Genomic DNA, 349 nt, shown 5'->3' with positions numbered 1-349 from the left:
ATGCGCAAAGACACTCGAACATTAAACATTAAAGATTGACTTAAAACTCATCTGTTTTATCAAAACCTTCTAATTTTAACATTAAGTTAAACCAAATGTAATATCTTAGCGTATCTTCGTACGAAAAAAATAGCATTACGTGTTCTGCACAAGAAGTCCTGCGAAGGAACAACAGACCAGTTCCCGTCTTCCCTGCAGGTCACACTCACAGAACGGTTGAAGTTGCCGAAAAGCTGGTCGGGAGAACTGCATGTGTACGTTACCTGCGCCGAAGATTTTAACTGTTATGGAGTCTCAGAAGAAACGATGGTAATATTTACATATATGTTAAAAAAGAAATTCTAAAAGC

General features: G+C 37.5%; 1 protein-coding gene across 1 annotated transcript in view; it reads right to left on the bottom strand.

Moving 5' to 3' along the window:
• Positions 1–349, bottom strand: part of LOC119586612 — a 51,882-nt gene that overhangs the window by 5,710 nt on the left and 45,823 nt on the right. Inside the window, exon 24 of the mRNA XM_037935361.1 lies at positions 140–263. Within this exon, the coding sequence (XP_037791289.1) occupies positions 140–263 (124 nt within the window). The remainder of the gene's footprint in view (positions 1–139; positions 264–349) is intronic.

This window comes from Penaeus monodon, chromosome 21, assembly GCF_015228065.2.
Source record: "Penaeus monodon isolate SGIC_2016 chromosome 21, NSTDA_Pmon_1, whole genome shotgun sequence".
Taxonomy (NCBI): domain Eukaryota; kingdom Metazoa; phylum Arthropoda; class Malacostraca; order Decapoda; family Penaeidae; genus Penaeus; species Penaeus monodon.
This window is presented reverse-complemented; position numbering and strand designations above follow the sequence as displayed.